Here is a 23,113-nt window from a genome sequence, read left to right on the forward strand (position 1 = left end):
CAAGTCACTACACTGTATCCACTTTTCTTTTCTGCTTTAAAAGATTGTGTAAAGAAATATGTACATAGTAAGAGATCATATAGTGATACTGGTTAAAAGTTAACCTGAAAGACATGAGTTACAAGGAGGACAGCAGTACACTTTTAACATTAAAAAATTTTACCTCTATGTCTATCCTTGAGCTACAGTCCTGGCTTATATAATACCTTTGTCTGTCTCTTTCCCACACCCCCAGTCATCACCTGCCATGCCTAAAATCTGTCATGAGATATTCATATATGAAAAATGGCAGATTGATAGCACACATTTATTGCCTCTTCCTCCTCAAAACTCATTTAGTGATAAATGAATAAATGAGGATAAACAGGAGATAAGAATGGTTGAGTGATTTCTATAATTTGGGAGGAAAACATAGGATTCATAACATATGAGCACATATCATGTATACTCATAATCCTAAGTGCATCCTGAAGGGGGACTCTACTACATTGTACAGAAGTCTTGAGAGGCTCCAGAAGGTAGGTGATCACTAAAGGTATGGTGATTGGTTTCAAGTTTTCATGGAGAGTGAATGACTGCCAGATCCCCATCATCACCACTCCAGACACATAAAAAACAAGTATCTGTCATGGATTGAATGTTTCTATACACCCCCATCTGCAAATTCATACATTGGCGCCCTAATCCCCAATGTGATGCCATTTAGATGTGGGGCCTTTGAGAGATCATGAAAGTTGAGCCTCTTTGAATGGGATTATTCCCCTTATCAGGAAAGACATGGGCGACATGATCTCTCTCTCTCTCTCTCTCTGCATTTAAGCATACAGCAAGAGTGTGTCCCTCTGCAAACCAGGAAGAACCTCACCAAGAATCCAGCCATGATGGCATCTTGATCTCAGATTTCCAGCCTCCAAATCTGTAAGAAATAAATTTCTGTTGTGTAAGCCACCCAGTCTATGTTGTATGTTATATAGTCAGCTTGAGCTAAGGCACTACTCCCTTCTCCCAACAAAAAAAAAGGAAAAGTTTATTTTCTGGCAAATTCAAACATGAGGAGCTAGACCCAAGTCAATGAGTCAAAGTAGTGAGGCTTGGGACTACACACAGAAGAATTAAATGAGAACGTACATAATGAAACTGGAGACCACGGCACCCTTCCCCTGCCTTGTCCCCAAAAGTCTGGTAACCTCTAGATCCAGTGCAGGAGGTTAGGGTCTTCTCGGGGTGGTGGGGGGAGGGGATCTATATTCAAGCATCTGGAGATTCCCCTGTGAAAAGGTAAGCTCACTGTTGAATTTTGCAATCACAATATCCAAGTCCAAATCTTTCCCATACACAGGGGACATTCTCTCACCTTTTAGTGCCTTACTCATTAATCTGAATGAGCACATAAGAAATTTAACATTTGAGAAATGCTTCCAACATGAAATCGGCCACAAAGAACTGACTAAATTACCACAAAGGAAACCGTGACATTGCAGCAAGTAGTGTATTACCACAACATTCCATGTAATATCCTCAGGGAAAATATGTTGTATCCATAAAGGTAGAGCAGTATGCTATAAAGAAGGAGAAATAAGAGTACCAAAACGAGCTCCTGGAGATAACAAATACAATCGCTTTAACTAGATGGAGGGGGAGGGTCAGCAAACCTTTTCTGTGGAGACACACACAGTAAATATTGTAAGCTTACAGAACTTGCAGTTTCTGAAATCTACCATTTCAGGGTGAAAGCATCCATAGACAATACATAAACAAATGAGCATGAATGTGTTCCTTTATTACAAAAACTTAACCCTATTTATACCACTTGACCCAATAGCATCATCACTGGATTTGTTGTTTCCATAGTTTGCTAATACCTCATCTAAATGTTTAATTAGTTATTGTCACATAAAGCTGAGAATTCACCTGAAGACAAAAAGATAAAGAAAAGGAAAATAGGAAAGAAAACAACAAAGACAATCCTGGAAGTCCAAAATCTGCCCAACAAAAGTTCCAGAGAAAAAAAGAACAGAGAAAATGGGGAGAGGTAATTAAAAAAGCAAAAAAGACAAATGAATTTTTACAAAACTGAAGGACACAAGTCTTTAGATTGCAAAGGTTCACTGAACATCCAGCACAACAAATGAAAAAAGGCCCAAACCAAAATACGTCCTTGTACAATATCCAAATAGGGAAAATAAAGTATCATTGAAGTTTCAAGAGAGAAAATAATAGATTATACACAAAGGAGTGGGAAACAGAATGTCATCTGATTCTCAACAGCAAGAGTGGGTATGAGAAGACACTGGAACAATGGCTTAAAGGTTCTGAGGAAAAATGATTTCCAATTGTGAATTAGATAGACAGCCAATCTATTAATCAATAAAGATAAACCAAAAAAAAATTCAGACATGAATTTTTTTTTAATTTCACATACACCCTTTCTTAGGAATCTACTAATGGATATGTTTCAACAAAATGAGTGGTAAACTTAGAAAAACGAATATATGTGATCTAAGAAACAGAGGATGTCACCACTAGAAAATGGTGAATGGGGAGCATAAGGTTAATACCTCAAATTAGATATTGGAGCAGAGAAATGGAATGTGGCAAAAGGAAGGGATTACCAGAACTGATTGAATGTTCGGAAAAATAAAGCACTTGACAATTCTTTTAAAATATTGGAAAAACAACTAGTACTAGGTACAGAGAAAACAAAGCAGATATGAGAGAGAGACAGAGAGAGAAACAGAGAGACAGAGAGACAGAGAGAGAGAGAGAGAGAGAGAAAAAACTTTTTTTATTAACTTCAGATATACAAAACAATGTAATAGATAGACCTTTACACGCCTCAGAGTGATAATACCTCAATCTCCTACCCCTCTGACATCGTATACAGTTGTTACAGTTCCATCGACTCTATTCCCTATGCTGTACTCCACATCCTGTGACTCTAATTCTTAATTGCAAGAAAAATAACAGGTTGAATGAGAATCAAAACATGACCTAAGGTCTCCATTTAATCCATCAGCATCATTGCTTACCTAGTCATCTTAAATTAAATTACCTCTATTTACTTAATATTATATTAACATAGGAAGTGGGGAACTGAGAAAGAGTATGATACTAAATCTTCAGATATAATAGCAAGAAATGTCAATATCAACAAAATTCAGAAATATGAAAAGGAAATAAAGAACAACTGGTGAAAAAGCTGATGAGAAGCAAGTATCAATGTTTTTAATATAAGCCTTCTCTCATATTTACTTTTCAAACTATGTACACAAAATTCAGATCTCTATGATTCCTTAATTGTTTCCATTTTTCAGAGTTACCTATTAAATTTCAAGTACATTGAGAATTCTCATATTATAAGACATTATCAGCTAATACGATAGAATTCATTTGTTGGTAAATGGAAAAAAAAAAAATATCCAAAAAAAAAAAAAAAAAGGGAAAAAATATCCAGAAAGAACTGAGGCACTGGGGACAAGGTACTCAAGATAAGACAACCACTGAGGGAAAGAAAAGGAAGCACTTGGGGGAAAAACTTCTCTTTTTATTATACGTGTGAAGCTCGTGTTTGAACATTGGGCTTATTGTAAGGATGAAATATGACTGATGAGGCCTGCAACAGTCTGAGGGGGAGGGGTCACATCTGATGAAGCAAATATTCCTGTTGCCAACCCCCAATCAGAAAACTGGATCTAAGAAAGACAAGCCTGTGCAAATGAGTCATGCGTCTATGTTTATTCTCTTTGTGCTATCTATTAATTTTTTTTAAATTTCTTAAAATTTTATTTAAACGTTCAGCTGTGCTATTTGTTCCAAAAACAGAATATGTGCCCTCTTGACCTGAAGTGTCAAAAGGAGAGTAGTGACTGCCTAAAGCCATGTAAAGGTGTTGGTCGGGAGCAATAGAGCAATAAAAATCTCAAAGACAGATCACATCTGAGGAGACGGAGAGTCACGTGAGTTGCTTCCTACTTGCTCTCCAATGGGAAATACTTGCTCGCCAATGTGAAGTCCTCAGAAAGGGACTTTCTAACCATTCTGCCAAATTGTCACTAGCCCCATCCTCCATTATTTTCCTTTATAGCACTTCGATCTATTCAACATTGTAATGTGTTTCTAAGATGTTTATTTTTGACTATCCCATCTGCTGGAATGCAAGTCCTCTGATGGTAGGCATTTTGTCTTATTCACTGTTCTATACACAGCACCAAGAACAGTATAAGAGCTTGATAAACATTTGTTGAATAAAGAAATTTTCAACCCAGTATCATATAAAGACATTTTATTTTTATTAAGGACCCTTGCCATTTGTTTCCAGGGACTAAGTCAATTTCTGCCTAAATCACAATTGTATCACATGGAGGCTTTGCTGCTGTTAGCCACCTAAGCTTTCCCTCACATTCTTTGAAAAGGGACTACTTTTCAAACAGGATTAAGCATGAACAATATAGAGAAGGGTTCTCCAGACCAGTTTAAGAGTTCCCAAATAGACTGATATAGTTTAGTGTAAAGTGAGGCCACACATAGGCTCCTATTTCCTGCTAACACACTACAGACCTATGCAGGGTTGCTCTTCTCTCAGAACTTGAATATCTCTTAAATCTGCAGCACAAAATAAAAAACAAATCAGACATATTGCTTGAGAGACATAAATAGAACTAACCAAAGGAACACTAGGCATTTTTATTCAAATCAAGATTTCTGTTATCTTTCCCTGCCTGGGGTCAGGGAATTTAATTCTTAATGCTGATATATTTGTCAGAAAGGCAAAGTAAAAAGTATACTAGAACATCCAGTTGAAACTATCATGTTTCCCCAAAAATAAGACTGGGCCTTATATTAATTTTCACTCCAAACGACATATTAGGGCTTATGTTCAGGGGATGTCCTCTTGAAAAATCATGCTAGGGCTTATTTTCTGGTTAGGTCTTATTTTCGGGGAAACACAGTATTATACACAATGCTTTAAATACAAAGAACATGCTATAGATTGAATGTTTGTCCCCCACCCTCTCCACCCCTCAATCATATGTTGAAATCCAGTCCTCAATGGTAGTATTTGAAGGTGATTAGGGAGGCAATTAGGTCATGAGGGATCTGCCCTCATGAAAGGGATTAGTGCCCTTATAAAAGAGGCTCCTGAGTATTCCTTTGCCTTTCTGCCACGCAAAGTTATGGAGAGAAGACAGCAGTCTATGAACCAGGAAGCAGGCCCTCACCAGTGACAGAATCTGTGACTTCCCAGCCTCTAGAAATATGACATAAATTTCTGTTGTTTATATGCCGCCCAGATTATGGTATTCTGTTATAGCCACCCAAATGTGCTAAGACAGAAACTTTTCTTTGAAAACTTCTTGTTACCTCAGGATATATGTGAAGCAAATATAGCAAAATATTTATGATACGAGTTAAACAACATTGACTTTACATTCAAAGCAGCACAGCCATGCATGTAAAGTAAACCATCAAATACTAAAGTGCAAACTTGGTTCAGAGATTTTTATAGTTACTCTAAAACTCCTTTGTTCTACTGTGAGAAATTATCAGAAATGTGAAAATATACACAGGACTATAAATTTTACAGTGTGACTACGGTGCCACATGTTCCTTCATGGGATTTGGCTCTAAATGAAAAGCTAGAAAACTGATTTCTCTCAATATACAAGTACATATGAATTTGATTGCTGTTTTCTTGATAGGGATTTTTTTTTTGAGCTTCTGTTAGAAGAGTACCTCAGTATCAATACAAAAATTAGCAGGTTTATTTAGCAAAAAACATCGAATAATTGCTTTTGCTGACCATAGGCAAAAGGTCAAGTGTGACAGAAAGTGACCAACAGAAATACTGGTAGATATGAACAATAAACCAACAGACTCAAAGCACTTTAATATTAACTTGTGGTCCCAACCTTGCCACTTTGACACATTTTTAAATTCTCTGGTAGCACAAATATCACAAAATATAAATACATATTTTCCTCCAAACTTTAAATTTCATATTTTCAAAAAGTTCTGCAAGTCTTAAATTTGGTACCAAGAGTGAATAGGTGCCCCAAGTGTCCTTTTGGCGCTGGATATCCTGCATGAATTAATGAATGCACTCCTGTTCAAATATACTCGTATGCTACTAAAACTTACTTCTTGCGAGTTAAGTGACACGATAGGAAGCAATCAACCAAGGGCAGAATATGGAACAAGCTACAGTTCAAATGACCTTGCATCTCCCAACAAATCAGTAGCATTAAAAAATGAAAGAGACTTCAGAAACATGAAAACCAAATGCAATGTTCAGGCTTTGCTTAGATCTTGACCACTAATGAACTTTAAGAACTTATTGTTAAATTTTTTTAGGGTTCATAATGCTAGACAGTTAAATTAAAGTCTTCATTGGTTATAATTTCATACGAAAATATAGATATGGGTAAAGTAACATGATTTCTGAGATTTGCTTTTAACATACTCCAGAAAAAAAAATGTATATGTGAGAAGGGAGACAGAGATAAACAAAATTAGCAAAATATTGATAATTGTTGAAGTTGATGCTTATTATATTATTCTTCTAATTGTGTGTGTGTTTTTAAATTTCCACTGAAAGAAACAAAAAACAATTATTTCCTCAAAGTCATGTAGTCTTTTCAGCCTTCATAGTCCAGCACTAAGCGTTACACTTTAAGAGTTTATTTTTCCATATCCCCCAATATAGCTTAGGGATACCTCTGCAGGAAGTGATAGTGAGGAATGCAATCAAAGCTGAGAATAGATTCATGCTGCAGCAGAAATGTGTCTTCAGATAATGGAGAGAGGGATATGTTGGATAACCATGTAAAGGCTCATTCGTTTGAATTTGCCTCATTTCAGAAAGACACCATTTCAATGGTTAGACCTAGAACTTTATTCATCCATTTATCTAAGTCAAAGATATTCACTAAGAACCATATGTGACCGGACAGGGTTTTTAACGGATGCTTTGAAGCAAGCAGATGGAAAACAAGGATATTTCAAAGATGTGTTAATGCTTTGATGGAAGATCAGGATATAATTACAAATGTACAAATGCATGTGAGTATTCAAGCCAATTAGAAATGAAAAAAAAAATTATTTTCATAGCTGTAGAGAATTCTGTGTTAGCATTCTGACAATCCTATTACATGACAGGATAACTGAGTCAGAAACACTAAGCTCTTTACAATACCTAGATCACATGCATTTATTGGTGAAAGCATTTTATGAGTTAGAACACAGAATATCACTGATGTATGCTACATAATAAGTAGTTGTGCTATTTAAACTGTAGTAAAAAGGGAAAACAGGAATTTTCAAATGATATTAGTAAATTCTGACTCTGCCCTTGGTCATGTTACTGACCCTTGATATATGTTCATTCCAGTTCATTCCTTGATATATGCTCATGGCTAAGGACCTAGACAGAGTAAAAAAATAATAATTTTTCAATAGGTATGCTGATTCCAGAAATATTTTATAGCACTTTATAAGTCTACAATGTATTTACACATGAATTATAAAAATTGATCCTGAGTAAAAGCCTTAGAAATTCATAGAGCAGGTTTATGAGTCCTATGTTGCAGATAAGCAAACCAAGACCCTAAGAAGTTTGGCCAGAATCAGTTCCAAATTCTAAATGTCAGCTGACATATGCAATAAAAAGTATAAGTCATTCTCCAAATTATTTTAGGAAGACATTGTAGATTCACCAAGTTTATTTTCTAGAGCATTTTGTCCAAATGTTCCCATATCTTTTTTTTATGAAATTTTCAGTTTTCATTAAAGCTTTTGGTTCCATTGCCCTCCCAGGCTATATGCAAAGATATTGCCCCTATCTAGGCCATCTAAATAGAAATAGATGTCATTGTTTAGTGGCTAATTTTGCTATCAGTTTATAAAATATTTTAAAATAATTATGGTGCTTTGAGGCCTAATATCAAGATGTTTCCAAAAAATAAAATCTCATAAAATTGAAGAAAAGTGAGAGCCAAATTCAGACTTAATTCAATTGTGTTGAACTTATTCCCCAAGCTTGACTCACAGAAGCAGTTAATGACTTCACCAATTCCTCCAGTTGGTCCTAACTGGGCCCTAAAACCAGGGGGTCACCTTTCATTTCTCTCTTTTTCTCATACCTCCACTTCTAATCCATTAGAAAACTCATGTTGCTTTTACCTAAAAGTATACCCAGAATTTAACCAATTCTCACCACATCCACTGCTTCCACACTGGTCCAAGTCCCACATCATCTTTCTCCTGGATCCGTGTCATAGTCTCCTTACTGGCCTCCTTGCTTTTGCTCTTCTCCCACAGAGACCAAATGATGAGAGCAAATCATGTCTATTCCCACAGCAGCAGCACAAGTAATCCTTTTAATAGGTAACTTGATCATATCTTTACTCTGCACAGGATACTGAGGTGGCTTCCAGTGTTTTCCAGAATAAAGCCATGGCCCAATACCTAGTACCTCTCTGGCTTCATCTCTACTACTTTACCCCTTGTTTTCTATACTCTGACTGATCAGCCTCTTTGCTGTGTATTGAACACAATGTCTGTTCTCACCCAAGGACCTTTGCACTGGCCAATCCTCATATATATTTAAGGTTAACAACCTCATCTCATTCAAGGGTTTGCTCAAGCCACTTTCTTAGTGGCCCTAATCATCTTATTTAAAATTGCAATCCACTTCACTCTTTGCACTACCAATCTTCCCTATCTCTCTTACTTTTCTTTTTGCTACAGTACAGACTACCTAATAATATACTAGTTGCTTATTTTTAATTGTCCATCTTACACCTTTAGATTGTATGCTTAGATCTTTGTTGGCACACTGATGTACTCCACATGTCTGGAACAGTGTTTACTACATAGTGGTACCTAAACTATGTATTTGCTAAATGAATGAAATCTCTGAGGCTAACCCATTGTTAAGATATATCAGTACATCATCCTTAAGCCCTGATTTTCTAAGTTTATATTTTGCAATTCAGTTTCATACTCATCTGAAATCTGGCATTATATACTAAGACTGGATTTATTTATTCAATTTAAACAAAACATATTAAGCTAATTTGAAGTACTATACGTGCAATAAAGAAAGTCTTTAGGTAACGTGACACTATTTTGTAATTGCATAAATCATTAAGGCCTTAGAGTCACTGGGAAAATTTAACTTGTCAGGTAGTTTATGATTTGTTCTGTATGTGGTATTAGGTGCAAACCAATTTGCCAAATATATCATGTAGTATACTTTTGCTTCTGTTAAAAGGCAAATCAGAAATAATCATCTTGCTTGTAGTCAATAAGTAAAAGGAGGATACGCTTTTAGAAGTACGCCAGCAAATTATTCAAATCTTTTAGACTACAAGGTGTTTTCTTTCTTTTCTTTATTCTCTCTTTGGGGTAATTTCTGCAGCCTCAAATATTCAGTCTAGCGTAGGGATTGCATTATTTCACTTTTGTATATCTCTCTACAACCTTCATAGATGGTCTTCCCTCTTCAGGCACTTCATTACCTTAAACCAGGACAGACCTGGTGGCTATGCCAGCTTAATGACTAGTGCCAAGGTAGGGACTAGACTGTCTGGAGTCAGACCCAACACAAGAATAGTCACAGATTACTGTTGAGGAATAGACTAATGGCCAGCATTAAGATGAAACATCAATTATGAAATCTAAAGGGTGAAGTCAGAACGATGGAGCAAGACAAGATCAGAAGCCAAGGTAACAGGAAATATCTGAAATCTAAGGGCAAAGTGGGTAACACAGCAGAGAACGTTATTCACCATAAATAATCCAAGATGTCTCTCAGGAAAAGCAAAGTGAGAGAATTACATTCTCAGTTGGGCTCATCTGTGCTTCTGTCATCAGGGAATGACGAAAGACGCTCACAGTTGATGGGGCCTGCAGTCGTCCTAGAATGCCCTGTGCAGCTGATCTGCCTAGATGAGGTTACTTCCCATGGAGAAACAGAGAAAGTGAGGGGGAAAATCAGAGGCTTTCAAACAGTAGAGATATAAGAGAGGAATGATAAATATGATTCCCTTTAGTTTTTTTAAATAAATACAAGTTGTTAAACCCCATTGGGGATGTTAGATGATAGAAGTTGTAATATGCCAAAGGGAATATTCAAAAGTATATTTCTTGTTCTCATAAAATTTATTGTTCAACTATGAGGACAAGCGATGTCTACATGAAAAGTGAAGATCACCTGTTGTTCATCTACCTTTTTCTACTTTCCAGCTTCTTGCCTTTTCGCAAACATTCTTTAAGAAATCTTTCTCCAAAATTGTATCCAATTTCCCTGCCTGAGGAACTCTGCAGGGATCAATCCCCTGTACATAAGACTAGCATTACATAACCAGTGTATCCGACACAAATGTACTTGTGACCCTTTAAAAATGTATGTATTCAATAAATATTTATTGAGCATCTATAATGTGCCAATTGATGTTCTAGGTATTAGGGAAACTGAAGTAGATTAAACACTGTCTTTGTGCCCATGGAACTGATATCACAGTGCTATAGGTTTGTATACCCTCTCTTCCTACTAGGAGAAACTTGATTATTTTTAATCATTCCCTTATAGTGCATTTCTTCAACCTTTGTCCATCAGATTCTATTGATAAGAACAGCCTCTTCCATCCTCTTGAATCAGAATCGTGGGGGTGAGATTGGGAAATTCATCTTTTTAACAAGCTCTCTGGGAGCTTTACATGCGTTCATAGCATGAGCAATATGGTGGGGGAGGGGAACCACTGCCCTGTTAACAGCAATCTTAGGAACTGGTGATTTTCGTTGGACTATATCTGTGACACCTCTTTTGACTGTCATGACTAATTGCTACCAAACTTCTCATCTATAGAGAATATGAAAGCTCTCTGGGGTTTTCCATAGCTAATTCACCTAACAAACTCTAACAAGACAAAATTTTATTTTATTTTTTGGTTTAGACAACAGACCTTTATTTTATCACAGTTCTGGAGGCTGTGAGCCCAAGATCAGGGAGTTGGTTTGGTTTCTTCTGAGACTCGTCTCCTTGGTTTGCAGATGGTCACCTTCTCACTGCGTCCTCACATGGTCTTTTCTTTGCACACATCCCTGGTCTCTCAGTGTCAAGGCAAAATTTTATAAGAAGTATACCATTTATTTTTAAATAAAATGTTTTTCTCTATGGGGTAAATGTTACCATATTCTGCTTTGGTGAGTAAAAGAATCAAACATTAATTACTAGTTATGGTCCATACAACCAAAAATATTCATCTTGAATTCATCTTAAAAATAAAGATGAGATGATGGAGATTTAGGATGTTTTCTCTTCAAAGAAGGCAAGAGTAAGTGAATCTCAGATATACATTGTGAAAAATATAAAAGATATTCATTGAAATAGTTCTTTGAGAATTAATGACAATCAGTATAGTTGATATTTAATACTAAACAACATGCAATAACCAACAAATACAATAACGTTGATATTCCAGTAACAGCCAATGCAGGTTTATTATGTGCCACACACTATTCTAGGTACTTTAAAGATATTAAAATGATTTAATTCTCAACCCTCTATGAAATGTGTTTTTGTTATCATGCCCATTTTGTAGAAGAGAAAACTGAGACATAGAGAAGATAAGTAACCTACTCAAGGTTATGAAGCTGGTAAATTTTAGCCAGGATTTGAACGTAAGTGCAAAAATCCACGCTCCTTCCTCCTAATTTTCATAATAGTTCTTTAGAAGATTCATACCAAAGTTTATAGGAAGCAAGAATTGTTTTGTTTTGTTTTATACAGCTTCCCTGCCACAAGGGAAGGGGCTAATAATCAGGCTAATTTTCATTTGACTCATTTTAAAACGAAGATAAGGGTGTTGAAGGAGGATCAATTAGTGGTTAGAGAGAGAGGGTTCTGAATCTTAGTTATGCCACTCGCTTGCTATATGACCTTGAACAATTCACCTCTCCAAGTCTTAGTTTCCTCATCTGTAAAATGAAGGTTATAATAGGACCTACATCATAATACTGTTTAAAGACAAAACAAGATAGTCCAGTTAAAGCACTTAGAAAGTGCTCAATAAATATTATTAGTGTAATAAATAGCAGCAGCATCAAGAAACTGAACCAAATGATGTCTTGATTCTTCTATTCATACTAAAAATGATTTATTTCTCTGCTAATCAAAAAAAAAATGACAAACAAAACGACAAACCAAGCTACAACCATTAAACCAATTACATCTTTTGCAAGAAAATCAGAAAGGCTATTGGACACAATTTATATGTCATTAGTTATCACCTCTATTCCAAACTCTATGCATTCTAGCATCCTGAGACACACACCTTGCATAATATAATCACTGTGACTCCACGAGGTCAAAGGGGAGGCAGTTAATACTTCTCTGTGAAACACTCGACAATTCATTTTCTAAATTTCAGTTCAAAGCCTAAGCTGAGGTTAAGAAAAATTGACATTCGGTCTGTGAACTTAATGTCAAGCTCCAGAAAAACTCTGGGCAGCTCCTGTTTAGACATTAAGTGGACGCAGACAATAAAGACGTTGCCAAATTGTAAAACAAGACTTGGGAATTACAGAAAACGTTGCTAGCTATTGATTATGGTGACCATTCAGTTTTTATTGAGACACCCAAAACAATCATTCATTTTCCAGCAGAGAGCCTGCTCATTTGCAAGATAAAAGAGCGACATTTCTGCACATGCCCATAATGTTCTTCACCACTGGGGGCAGCTTTACATAAGACTGCATTCACTGAAACCAAAGCAACAGTACGAGCAGCTTTCAGAATGACAGTCTGCAGAAGTGAGCCGAGCGTGTGCGCGGACCGGGGCTCTGCTGCCTTCCGGGCTCCAACGCAGCTCTGTGGCTGAACTGGGTTTTCGCCACCAGAAATGCTGGGCTATGGAATACAGATGTGGCAGCTCAGGTAGCCCTACGTTGCCTGTTGGAATACATCATGCTTTCAGATAAGAAGAAATTGTAGAAGCCAGTTCTTTTTTTTTTTTTTTAACCACCCCCCTCCTCCAAAAAAAAAAACTGTAAAGATGCAAAAACGTAATATCCATGAAGATCCTATTACCTAGGAAGATTTTGATGTTTTGCTGCGAATGCGGTGTTGGGATTTATTTGTTCTTGGAGTGTTCTGCGTGGCTGGCAAAGAATAATGTTCCAAAATCGGTCCATCTCCCAAGGGGTCCAATTTTTCTTCCTGGGTGTCAGCGAGCCCTGACTCACTACAGTGCAGCTGACAGGGGCTGTCATGCAAGTGGCCCCCTAAGCCAAAGCAAAAGACCTAAGGACGACCTTTGAACAATACAAAGGATGGGTATGTTTTGCCATTTTTCTTCTTTCCTTTTTAAAAACAAAACAAAACAAAATTTTAAAAATCCTCTAGTCTATGTATTAATTCTTCCTTAATTATTTTAGAGATTATCTTGATCTGCTCTAAGACTATAAATTCAATTGCTTAGGGAACATGTTTCTTGCTTAACTATTAAAAAAAAAAATCCCTAAAGGCAATTCTCTTTAAATTATAAAGAGATGACATTTGATGTTAAATGTTGTTATCTGGATTTAAATTTTTTAAAAAAGAATATACATGTCTTTTTTTGCTTGATTAAAAATAAATGAATTCTCTTTTGGGGGGATAACTTTTCTAAGTTGTTTTTATTTTCAGGTTTCAATGTAATTAGGCTACTGAGCGGATCAGCTGTAGCACTGGTTATAGCCCCCACTGTCTTACTGACAATGCTTTCTTCTGCCGAACGAGGATGCCCGAAGGGCTGTAGGTGTGAAGGCAAAATGGTATATTGTGAATCTCAGAAATTACAGGAGATACCCTCAAGTATATCTGCCGGTTGCTTAGGTCTGTCCCTTCGCTATAACAGCCTTCAAAAACTTAAGTACAATCAATTTAAAGGGCTCAACCAGCTCACCTGGCTGTACCTTGACCATAACCATATCAGCAATATTGATGAGAATGCTTTTAATGGAATACGCAGACTCAAAGAGTTGATTCTGAGTTCCAACAGAATCTCCTATTTTCTCAACAATACCTTCAGACCTGTGACAAATTTACGGAACTTGGACCTCTCCTACAATCAGCTGCATTCTCTGGGATCTGAACAGTTTCGGGGCTTACGGAAGCTGCTGAGTTTACATTTAAGGTCTAACTCCCTGAGAACCATCCCTGTGCGAATATTCCAAGACTGCCGCAACCTGGAACTTTTGGACCTGGGATATAACCGGATCCGAAGTTTAGCCAGAAATGTCTTTGCTGGCATGATCAGACTCAAAGAACTTCATCTGGAGCACAATCAATTTTCTAAGCTCAACCTGGCCCTTTTTCCAAGGTTAGTGAGCCTTCAGAATCTTTACTTGCAGTGGAATAAAATCAGTGTCATAGGACAGACCATGTCCTGGACCTGGAGTTCATTACAAAGACTTGATTTATCAGGCAATGAGATCGAAGCTTTTAGTGGACCTAGTGTTTTCCAGTGTGTCCCGAATTTGCAGCGCCTCAACCTGGATTCCAACAAGCTCACATTTATTGGTCAAGAGATTTTGGATTCTTGGATATCCCTCAATGACATCAGTCTTGCCGGGAATATATGGGAATGCAGCAGAAATATTTGTTCCCTGGTAAACTGGCTGAAAAGTTTCAAAGGTCTGAGGGAGAATACAATCATCTGTGCCAGTCCCAAAGAGCTGCAGGGAGTAAATGTGATAGATGCAGTGAAGAATTACAGCATCTGTGGCAAAAGTACTACGGAGAGATTTGATCTGGCCAGGGCTCTCCCAAAGCCCACTTTCAAGCCCAAGCTCCCCAGGCCGAAGCATGAGAGCAAACCCCCTGTGCCCCCCACAGTGGGAGCCACGGAGCCCAGCCCAGAGACTGATGCTGACACTGAGCACATCTCTTTCCATAAAATCATCGCAGGGAGTGTGGCCCTTTTCCTGTCCGTGCTCGTCATCCTGCTCGTTATCTACGTGTCATGGAAGCGGTACCCTGCCAGCATGAAGCAGCTGCAGCAGCGCTCCCTCATGCGAAGGCACAGGAAAAAGAAAAGACAGTCCCTAAAGCAAATGACTCCCAGCACCCAGGAATTTTATGTAGATTATAAACCCACCAACACGGAGACCAGCGAGATGCTGCTGAATGGGACGGGACCCTGCACCTTTAACAAATCAGGCTCCAGGGAGTGTGAGGTATGAACCATTGTGATAAAAGCGCTCTTAAAAGCTGGGAAATAAGTGGTGCTTTATTGAACTCTGGTGACTATCAAGGGAACGTGTCCCCTCCCCCCCCAGTCCCTCTCCCTCTCACTTTGCTGGCAAGGTCCTTCCCTGTCCGTTTTAGTACAGTCATAATACTGCATTTTCCTCTCGTACATAATCAACCCATTGAAATTTAAATACCACAATCAATGTGAAGCTTGAAGTCTGGTTTAATATAATGCCTATTGTATAGGACCCTTTATTGATTCCATTAATGTCACACTTGTTTAAAGATAAAACTTCTTTCATAAGTAATACCCCACATTTGCTGTTATTCTCCTTCTGGTTAAACCAAATCTGCAGTTCTAGGAGGTTTGCAGTTCACTGGTAAATCAAGGAAAAAGTGAATGATCCCAGGTACTTGGACCTTGAACTGATTCTAGGAGAATGCTTGATTACAGGAATATTTAGAGACAGAGCCTTAAAACTATGCCTGGCTTAAAAAGAAAACTGCAGGAAACTATCAAGAGATGGTGCTGGGTTAAAGCAGCACCAGGAGCAGTTTTCAGAGGTGTTTGAATTATGATAAGGCAGGTCTGGGGGAAAATGGTAAAGGGTTAAAATGCTACAAGTAGACAACTGCAAAATGTGAAGAGACGATAAATACCAAGTTTTAGACTTGAAGACTTATCTCTGAAATCTATCACTGTAAAATCAGGCTAGAGGTTTCATTGTTAATTCTTTCTAGCCTCCACATTTCCATAATAAGTAAACTAAATAGCCAAGAAGCAAATTCGAGGAGGCAGATTTCTCCACTGCTCCTCACCTTAGGGAGTTTTCAGAGAGCAGGCTTGCAAATGGGAAGGTAGCTTGCTATATGCATGTGGTTGGGAGCTTACCAGAATTTCTCTTTCCGGCTCTTTCAAGGACCCTAATGTAGTGAGTGGAATCATCAGCTCTGTCTGTTCTTCTGTTTGGGATTTGTCAGGCTGTCCTGTTGTGTTCTAGTATATGTCCTGCACACCCGAGTCCCCTAATGACTGACACTTCATTCAGAGGTGTAAAGAGAACACATTCCAAAACATGCTTGCCACTAACAGCCTCACCCAAAAGGATGATTTTGATAACCTCGTAATAAATGTATAAAATAAATCATAGAGGGAAAAAGACCAACCCTATGGCACTTGTCTTTGCTTTTCTATTGCTAACGTTACAGTGTCCCTGTGTTCATCTGTATTGTGAACTCATCCATCAGTACGATTCTGTACAGACCCCGCTGGCAATGTGCAAGCTGCATGCATGTTTTTATGTCACAGGTGAAAGTTTATTGACTGCAGCACAAATATCATAGCTTCTGTATTTAAGTAACTTTGACCACAGTTCATTAAGATGTTAGAAAATATGTTTTTAGTCTGTATCCTTGTTCATCCTCCAAAATGAACAATTCAGTTACAGGAGCAAAAATCATGAATTGCAACATTAAGCCTGTTTCATTTAATTTGGCTTGAAAGCCGCACATCTTTAACAATATCCCTGTTCTTTCAGAACAGAATCGCTGCAGCAACAAAAGAAAAAGTGAATGGCTATCTTTACCAGCATTTTTACATAGTTTGGAGGCTTTTCATATGCCAAGAGGATAAATCTAGGCAAGTCACCATGAAATATAATTGCAAGGAAGCCAGGTTATAAAAAATCATACTTTTATAAGCAATAAAGAAAAAGGAACATTTAAAGTGGCCTTTGATTAAATCTTAAAATAGATACCAGTTCAGAAAAGCATCATAGCTACAATATATTTACCAATGAATAATTATTGACTATACATTTATCAAAGGCATATTGTCATAGATTCCCAATTGATTAATAATGCAGATACTTCCTTACAGTACTATGAACTGGATGACTGAGCCTACTGTGATGTTTTTCATTGAAGTTGTAATTTTACATTTTTCATAAAATGTTGGTAAATACATATTCCATCTAAAAAGAAATTTTCTTTGGTCAGACTCATTTTTATCTGTACTAAAGATGATTGTATTGATTAAATGCAGTGTTAAAATGAAAAGGCCCATTTCTATTTTTTGACTTGACCTTCGGCCTCATTTGTCATAGATACCAAATAAATTTAGACAAGGCATATTGACACTTATATTTTTGAATTCTTGCAAATTCTTAATGCTGTGGTACTGTTAGTGTCTATAAAATATCCTTGCTGTATTGGAAAGTGTTTCTAAAATTTGAAGCCACTTGGTGTGTAAGAGGAAATGAATGATCAACATTTTTGAAGGCTAGTCATTTTTAAATGCCTAACTCGAACTTCTTATTAATACTAGATAAGAACCAAAATAAAATCCCTTAGATAGTGAAACTTATTTTGATTCAGGGCATGAAATTACAAAAATACAGATCTTTTCCCTCTAGAGCGTTCTCTATTTCTTCGTTTGAGCTCAAATATACAATCTTTGTAGGTTAGACAATAACCAATTCACCACTATAAACCTCAAACGTTGTTGCCCTCACCCCCACCCCATGGCACTTTCCTGACTTCAGATCATAAACCTATTTTCCTTAGTATTTCAAACTCATTGCATATTAGAAAAATATAATTGATATTCCATTTTCTGGTGTAAATTTACCTGAAGTATCTGACTTCCCTCAAAGGTGATAACAGTTAAATAAACAGACTGACCTACTAACTACACAACAGAGAGGCATCCAGAAAGAATGGATTCAGTCAGTACTTTGAATGCTTTGCCAGAGAGAGAGGAAATGCAGTTTAGTTTCTGAACTGCGTGGGTCCCCCCCCCCATTTTTGTGACCCCCAGTGAGCATCGTGCTACTTCAGCATGAAGTTATTAGTCCCGTGCCATGGTCTTCTAAGCAATACTTATGCAAAATATATTCCTTTTAAATGAGTTTATATTTTCCAAAGATGTTGACATTACAGCTTTTCAAAGAATTTAAACCACTTTTTTACTTGATTTGGTGAGTCAACTACCTAGTAAGTAGACAGGCAATAAACTGTATTTCTGTGGAGCAGCACTGACCTCCAGTGGCTGGTTAGACTACCCACAGGTATTCGGACACATTTTGTGCGGTTTTGTATCCTGAATCCTTATGTAAACGTGGTTGATGACACATAGGTTTTAATCTGTACATCAGATTTGAATTTTATTTAGTTCATCTCCCTGGTAAATACAGTTATACTGTAAATTTTTTTAGGTTATATTTTGCATCTTGACTTATTTAGAATGCCCAAAGGCCCCAGAACTAATACTGAGGGCTAGAAATAAGTGTACCCAAAGATGAAGAACAAATGATAATGTGATAAGAATAGATAAGGAATATTTTAAAGTATTTAAGCTCATAGATGTTGGCCAAATATACATATTTTCATTAAACGGGTTAACATTTTCCATAGGCAGGATACTGAAATGTCATGTAATTTAGTTTGGGGAAAACACATTTCAGTATTACTATTGAAACAATCAGCATCAATTATTAACTACTCAGTAGCAATGGCTGAGATATCACGTGAGGGAGGCTTCCCCTCTGGCTCTAGAACTCTCCAGTCTATCGATCATGCCAGTGACCTGTGCTTTGCCCCATATCTCTCTCCCTCCCTCCTCATTTTCAGCCCCCTGAACACTAGTTCTATTAGGCTTTCCAACAATGCTGTTACAGTCTAAGAGGTGATAAGTCATGGATAATGAAATTATGCTCTTCTTTTGGGGAAGGATAATGCAGAGTCATAGATTTGGCAAGGGTTTTTAGGATGCTGTCTGTACTCGTAGGTGCATGAAATAGCTTCTCTTCCCATGATGTTTACCAAGAAGAGAACTTAGTTTATTTCAAGTATGGATTAGACTAGCATCAGAAACAAGAGTGAGGCCTGAAGCCCAACATAAAATGAGTTCCACACATGACAGATGAGAATTGAAACATGAGAAATGAAAAATTCAGAAATTGTGTTGTCTCTTTCATTCCCTTTTCCCTGGATTTTCATTAGAATTTGAATCTGTAGGAAACCTATGGGGTTTTGCTACACTTGTATTCTCTTAGTAGCTACCAACATGAAAAATCAGAGACAGCAGGAAGAAACTATGAACATGAAAAATAGTATCAGTACATCTGAATTTATTGTTGTAAGAGAAATAGAATTGTTGAAAGCTAAATAGCTTTTATTAAATGACTCTTAAAAACTAATGAAAAAATACACAGGTAAAAGTGACAATTTTCCTAATCTCATCATAATATCCTACAGAATTGGGCCAAATTTTGTTTAGTCTCCAAAATCCTTGGTGATTTTTGCATAGTTAAGTAGAATACAATGGAAATACTACAGGGAAATCTACATAAAATAGTTTTTGATTTGAGGAAATTATCACAGCCATATATGGTGGAGAATAGGCCTTAGATTGGAGTTTCTCTAACACTTGCTAATGAAATCATCTCAGGTAAATTTCATAGCTTTTCTGAACTTGGAAGTTCCCCATCTGTAAAATGGGCATATATTATGGACTTCATATGGTTACTGGGAAGATGAAACAGGAGAAGTACCGTATAAACTCTAAAACAGCAACTACCTATTTTTTCAAAGAGTTTCTGGTGAGATATTCAGCTGCATGTTGTTTTGTTGGGTTACAAAGACATCATTAACCTCTCTACATTACAGAACCTCAAATCCATTTTACATTAATATGAATTCTGGGACTGGCAGTAAATCTAGATCTTAATTTGTCTTTAACCTTTAGTTTCCATAAAAATGCAGTTTTTTCCACCCCTAGTCAATAAGACTAGGAGTTTATTAATAATGATCACAATGTACAACAGACACAAATAAAGACACCAAACAGAGAACACTGAATCAAAAGATCAAATTAAACCAAAAATTGAATTGTGTCCCAAGTCAGGTAATTACAGCAACAGGTTAGTTATGTACCCCTTCTCCAATATCACTATTTTAAGCCCTTATGGACTTCATAAATACAACATTTATGGCAAGATGAAATTGTTATTGAGCAAAAAGCTATTAATCACATGAAATCTACTCTGTTGATTTTTTTCCCCAGTGAAAGATTATCCAAAATCTTTTCCTAGTATAGAAATTACTATTGGCTTTATTTATCAGTTATTTTCCCTGAAGATCACTGGATTAAAAAAGTAGCATAAGAATACTTCTATGAGTAACTACCTATTCACTCATGCAAAACTAAATATTTCAGAGTACTCTCTATGGGCCTTTCACTGAAAAATGACCAATGTAATCATAAATCTCTCTCTACTGGATATCACTGGTCTTAACAAGTATGATGTAGCAGATATATTTTCAGAATTCTTATAATTTAAATGGACAAACTGTTTCTGTTTGACAGCTGGGTTTCTATGAAATCTCTGGAGAACAGAGATAATGGTGATTTTTCATTCGGAAAAAGCATCTGGAAAAAGCTGCTTTACCTTCATGGGATTATGGGTTGATGTTCTTGAGTTAGGTAAGGAGAATTCCAGGAACATAGAACAAGAATGTAAGACCAAGCAGAAGCAATCTATTTTACAACTGTACTTTCTACTAACAGAACCTCCATATGCAATAATAATCTATTTTATTGAAACAAAAATAAGAAAAGAAAAAGAGCTTCTATATTATCCAGTCCACCATATGTTGTATGAAAAGTGATAATTTCCTTGATAATTTTCTATATTTTATTTTTATTTCTCAGGGCTCCCAAAACCCCAAGGAATTTTCTTTATTCTTTTATCTCGCTCAAATTGTTGTTCTTTACTTCCTATACAACAAAAAAATATCTTCCCTCATATAAATCAACATAATTTGGTGATCTCACTCAAAGAGTAGCCTATGTCCAATGAAAAAAAAATAGAACTAAAACAAAATTTAAGTCTGTCATTTCCCCCTTTCTTCTATAACCGACAAACCACCTCTTCAGCACTACTGATACTCAATAGAAGAAAGAATAAATATAGTTGAATTACAGGCTGGGAAAGTATTAAAGCCTACTTATTTCTTTCTTAATTAACTAACTCCTAGAATACATAATATAGAACTTTATTTATGGGAATGCTTAGCTACATTTCACCAATGAAAAACACTCATACCAACAATCAGAATTTTGTTTTCTCAGAAATAAAATGCAAATATTTTTGGCCTCACATATAAAATGATAAGGCAAATGCTATATATTCAGCAAAGGTGATTTCTGTCAAAGCTTAGAACTTAATCATAACAATTACATCTATCCAGGGTGTAAAACACATTTTGCCAGTAAGGAGCAAAGGCCTTCAATTAAATATAAATCCTTATTCAGCACTCTTGGGGCTCTAACTTATTAAGAAAGTGGGGGTAAAAAGAAAATGTCCTCAGGCAGTATAGTACAGTAAGGCTCTGCTACGGAGTGGTGTTCAAGGCTTCAACTGGGTAGTCCCCACATGTAGTTAAAAAACGCTTCTTGCCTTTAATATTGATCTATTATACTTTCTGAAAGAAGGAACAGGCTCACCACCCCCACCCTTTTGATGCAATCAGCTAGAATCTTATAAGAATATATAAAGGAAATTTGTAGACTACATCATGTTGAGGTTGAAGTAGTAGAGTGACTTTCAAATCTCTAATAAATCTGTAAAACAAGATTACAACAACAAAAACTCTCCAAGAAGTTTAAAAACTAACTCAGTACTTTAGGATCACTGTTGGCTTGCACTCATTTATTTAAGAATGAATTTTGTATAATTTATAAAAAATTTTAAAGTGAAAAGATATAAATGCTTAGTGGGGGTATTGCCATTTATCCTATGGAAGACTGGGAAACATCACTGAATGATGATTAAAATGAAATAACTGAAGATCTGCTTAATATGGCAAAAGCCATATTACATAAATATACTGTGTTTTCTACCAAGCTAGACATGTTGTACATGCTTGGGAAAGAAATCCATATCCTTCATATAAGGTGACATATTTTTATTACATATTTGTGTGTATTTATTTTTCAATTACACCTGATATTCAATATCATTTTGTATTAGTTTCAGATGTACACTTTAGTGGTTAGACATTTATATAATTTATGAAGTCATGCCTTCAATTGGTCTAGTACCCACCTGACACTATACAGAGTGATTACAATATTATTGATTACATTTCCTATGTTGGACTTTATATCCTCATGACTATTTTGTAACTACCAATTTGTATTTCTTAATCCCTTCACCTTTTTCACCCAGCTCTCCAAACTCCTCCTTTCTGGCAACTATCAGTTTGTTCTCTCTATCTATGAATCTGTTTCTGTTTTGTTTGTTCATTTATTTTGTCCTTTAGATTCCACATATAAGTGAGATCATATGGCATTTGTCTTTCTCAGTCTGACTTATTCCACTTAGCAAAGTACCTTCTAGGTCCATCCATGTTTCCGCAAATGCTAAAATTTCATCCTTTTGGCTGAGTAATATTCCATTGTATCCATGCACCACATCTTTATCCAGTTGTCTATTGATGGACACTTAGGTTGCTTCCTTATCTTGGCCATTGTAAATAACACTGCAGTGAACATAGAGGTGCATCTATCTTTTCAAATTAGTGTTTTGAATTTCTTTGGATAAATATCCAGAAGTGGAATTGCTAGATTATAAGGTAGTGTATTTTTGTGTGATTGAGTCCATATTATGTGCCAGGAGTATGTGTATAGTGTTTCTAAATATAAAAACAGAGTCCCTGTATTGACTGTTTTCCTAGAATTTCCATAAATCCTACACCTTGTCCCTTATGTATAGGATTGTCCTAAAATAATTCATATGCCACCCAAACAGGGCTTTTGAAACCAAATCATATATCTCCAGTTCCCATTAAGAAACGATTTCCAGTTATTGATCA

General features: G+C 36.5%; 2 protein-coding genes across 5 annotated transcripts in view; one reads left to right on the top strand and one right to left on the bottom strand.

The window, feature by feature from the left end:
* CTNNA3 (catenin alpha 3) overlaps window positions 1–23,113 on the bottom strand; it is a 1,458,437-nt gene that overhangs the window by 856,838 nt on the left and 578,486 nt on the right. The window lies entirely within an intron of this gene.
* LRRTM3 (leucine rich repeat transmembrane neuronal 3) overlaps window positions 12,798–23,113 on the top strand; it is a 171,878-nt gene continuing 161,562 nt past the window's right edge. Inside the window, exons 1-2 of the mRNA XM_081075330.1 lie at window positions 12,798–13,336; window positions 13,688–15,219. Coding sequence (XP_080931456.1) covers window positions 13,333–13,336; window positions 13,688–15,219 — 1,536 coding nt within the window. The 5' untranslated portion in view covers window positions 12,798–13,332. The remainder of the gene's footprint in view (window positions 13,337–13,687; window positions 15,220–23,113) is intronic.

Source organism: Rhinolophus hipposideros (assembly GCF_964194185.1).
Source record: "Rhinolophus hipposideros genome assembly, chromosome: 15".
Lineage (NCBI taxonomy): Eukaryota > Metazoa > Chordata > Mammalia > Chiroptera > Rhinolophidae > Rhinolophus > Rhinolophus hipposideros.